The sequence below is a fragment of the Ursus maritimus genome, unplaced genomic scaffold (genome assembly GCF_017311325.1).
Source record: "Ursus maritimus isolate PB19 unplaced genomic scaffold, ASM1731132v1 scaffold_14, whole genome shotgun sequence".
Lineage (NCBI taxonomy): Eukaryota > Metazoa > Chordata > Mammalia > Carnivora > Ursidae > Ursus > Ursus maritimus.
The window spans coordinates 39,650,685-39,654,214 of NW_024423786.1; the positions used below are offsets into that span (position 1 = coordinate 39,650,685).

Consider the following 3,530-nt stretch of genomic DNA (forward strand, 5'->3'; position numbering starts at 1 on the left):
AGATTATGCGCCCCCCCCCCCCCGCCCCCAGCGGCTTCTGGGCGGTCCCCTCCCCCCCCTCCCCGCCCCTTGCCCCGGCCACCCCCACCCTCCGTCCACTGCATCCGGCCGTTTCCCTCGCTGGTGGGGTGGGGGGGGGCTCGCTTCCGCTCCGGCCTAGTGGGTTTTAAGAACGGGGTGGTCGGTCCGGGCATTCTTGTCTGACCTTTAACCTTGGCGGGGGGAGCAGGGAGCGCCATTCTCGGGAGAGCCATCGGCCGGGGCGCGCGCGGCGACCGTTGGCGGGGGTGGCGGTGTGGCCGCGCTGCCGGGTGAGGACGGGGCTGCGGATCTTCCGCCCGAGGGCCGGCTGGGGCTGCAGAGTCGGCCGGGGCGGCAGGGGCGGGCCGGCCCGGAGCTTGGGGAGGCGGGGCCGGGCGTCCCTGGGGCTCCCGCCCGATCGCTGGTTCCTCCGGGAGAACCGCGGGCCACACCCAACACCTGGGGAGGAGGGTGCCCGGAGTGTGGGTTCCTCTGCCCCCTGGCCCGTGGCGTGGATCAAGCTCCAGGAGATGTGTCTTTCGGGGGTGGTTTGCAACTTCGTCTGTAACGTTATTCTCGTGTTGCTCTGTGCATTTCCAATGTGTTACATAATAAAGACGTGGTCGCTTTTAGGGGGAAATGTCTGAAAAACTGAGAAGATGCAGAAAGGAGCTGACCGCAGCCATTGACCGGGCCTTTGAAGGCGTCAGTCATTCCCAGGAGTGCTCCGGCCGGCAGAGGCTGGAGCTGGACGCCGCGCCGCCCTCCTTCCCCCTCCCCGTGCACCGGCTCGTCTGCAGGAGACACCCCCTGGCAGCCTGCTCCTCCGGGGCTCCTTTCATTCCGGCCCCGTGTGCTCCAGAGAGCGAGAGCCCTGCCTTTGCTCCAAACCATGCCCCAGTGAATGCAAAGCCACATGCTTTATGCCCGAAAAGAAAACCTCTGACCAGTAAGGAAAACGTACTGATGCATTCCTCCGTGCTGGCGCCCGAAAGACAGTTTTGGAGAGCCCCGGGAGATGGGGAGAACTGGAGAAAAGACAGCCTAAGGTGATTCCAACCTGACAGTGTAAAAAGTTACAGTCGGGGCTCTCATTTCTGAAAATCTTGAAGTTCCTAAACTGAGTCTGTAGCGGTGCTTCCCCTCTAGGACTCAGACCGTTTCTAGAAACCACTTTGCCCTTCCCACAGGGCTAGCGAACGTTACCTGATTTCTAAGTCACTTTACTTTTTATCCTGCAGAAACAAAAATCCTCATTCCAATGACCATACTAGGGAGAGGCCAGATGAATGGCTGGACCCTACTTCCCGCTTTCATCTTTGCTGCTTCTCCCTTCACCCCCCTTCCCACCCTACCGCGCCCCGCCTCATGAGGTCTTAGACCATCCCTGGGTCAAGATCTCCCCTAGACCGTTTTTTCCCCTGATAGCTTTAAAGTTTATTTATTTATGTGATCGCTACACCCAACGTGGGGCTCAAGCTCACCACCCCAAGACCAAGAGTCACACGCTGTTGTGACTGAGCCCACCAGGCACCCCTCTCCCTGGTAGGTTGAAACTGCCTGGTTCTAGGCATCTTGATTTGGAGCAAGGATGACCATATGGGATGGAACGTCAGGGTCCTGCCATCTTGGCTGCCCTGGAGGCAGAGAAGGAAGAAGCCATTTCGTTGGTTCCATTCTAACAAATGTGAACACGGGTGTCTGTAGGCATGAATGTGCTGTCCTTACTGCTGTCGCTGATGCTCATGAGTCATGAGGGTGATGCTGTTAAGTCAACTTCACTGGCTTAGGTTTCCAGTTGTCCTCTCTGATCACAGCATAGGAGCCGATTTAAAGTTACCAGTATGTTTCTGCTTTTAAGATTAACACTGAGTTTCCTACAGTATTTTCTTGAAAGAGGCTCTAATCCTCCACCTTTTCTTCTCCCCCCCCCCCCACCTGGGGGTTGCAGGAAAGATATGGAGAAAGATTTGAAGGTTGACTCAAACATGCCACTCAGCAATTCTAGCCAAGAGGTCACAAAAGATCTGCTTGATATGATCGGTGAGTACAAAGCACAGGTCCATCCTCTCCTTGGGAGGATAGGTCCTTCACGCAGACTCCTGAGTCAGCTGGTGCCTTAAAAAAAAAAAAAAATCAACCCAGAAAACAAAATACACTCTTAGTTCTCATCCAGCTACGTGGTGGGTTTGTTCTGGCAGGCTCTATGCGTGGAGCCCTCACGGAGCTGGTAGCCTGAGGAAGTCACACGTGAGTCAGGTCATTCCATACACGGTTACAGTGAATCCCTGGACGTAAGGGACAGGGGTTCCCCAGGACTTGGTGGTTGGGCTTAGTTCTGGAGATAGGACATAGGCAAAGATGGGGTGGGTGGGGTGCAGTCCAGCTTGGGTAGATAATACCAGATGAGAAGGAAAGTTAGAATCGATGCATAGCCTTGGGGGCTGCCTGGAGCTGTCGGCTCTGGAAGAAACTCCAGGTTTGGGGGATGAAAGGGAGGCCTGGTGGGAGGGTCGCTCCCAGGGCCACAGAGCAAGCCGGGTGCCATGCCGCCACGTGAGGGGTTGGAGTCTCCTCCAGGAGCGGCGGGAGGGGAGCTGAAGTCCTCTGCCTCGGCTCGCCATCTTCCACAGTCCTTGCCAGCCCGGGCAGCATTTGAGTCCCCGAAAGACTCCATTTCTTCACCCGATGTCTTGTCATACCTGCAGGTCAGAGAGTTCCCTGAGGTCCAAGACAAGCCCATACGTCTCTGTACCCTCCCACTTGCACCTTCCGTGGGTACTGGCGGGTAGTTGGGCTCAACAAAGGCGGAGCCGAAGGGGTGGGCGCCAAGACCAGCTTAGAATTCGGCGCTCGGTCTGGTAGCCTGCCTGCCCTGAAGTCCCTGAAGAGTGGCCACCCGTTTGTGCAGTGTGTCCCGAAACCACTCCCTGGAATTGTAATGCTCAATGTTCTCATTTTTAAGACCATACGAGCATCCGAACTATTGAAGAGTTGGCGGGGAAGCTAGAATTTGAGAACGAGCTGAACCGTGTGTGTGGTCGCTGCGGAGATTCGCCCTTCAGGGAGGAAGCCTGGGCCTTGCTGGTGGACGAGAGCCCTCAGAAGGCCCCAGACAGCGACCCCGGCAGCCTCAAGCAGGCTTTCGATGATCACAATATTGTCGAGACTGTGCTGGACTTGGAAGAGGACTACAATTTGATGACCTCTTTTAAATACCAGATCGAGTGAGGACAGTTGACCGGAGCTTTGGTTCTCTCCAGCAGGCGGCTGCCGGAGTGGTCAGTGTCACTGGGGGCCGCCGCCACGTGGCTGGCAGAATCTGAGTCAGCACACCCTCTTTCACTTCTACTTGTGTCCCTTTTTGAGCTGAAAGCCCAATTTTTTTATTCTGTTGCTTTGAATTGTTTCTTACTGTTGATTTTTTTCACTTTTCTTGACCTCTCCAGTGTGTTTTTTGATTGCTGTTTAATACACCCCGTACCCAAGGCGGGTGCGGGTGGTGGGCC

At 56.2% G+C, this 3,530-nt stretch overlaps 1 protein-coding gene across 1 annotated transcript; it reads left to right on the forward strand.

Moving 5' to 3' along the window:
• The first annotated feature begins 321 nt into the window (after positions 1-321).
• Positions 322-3,530, forward strand: CUNH3orf62 (chromosome unknown C3orf62 homolog). The gene is given in 4 exon segments (XM_008703791.2): positions 322-653; positions 655-1,070; positions 1,973-2,064; positions 2,987-3,530. Coding segments are annotated over 4 exon segments (876 nt in total). The 5' UTR covers positions 322-551; the 3' UTR covers positions 3,253-3,530.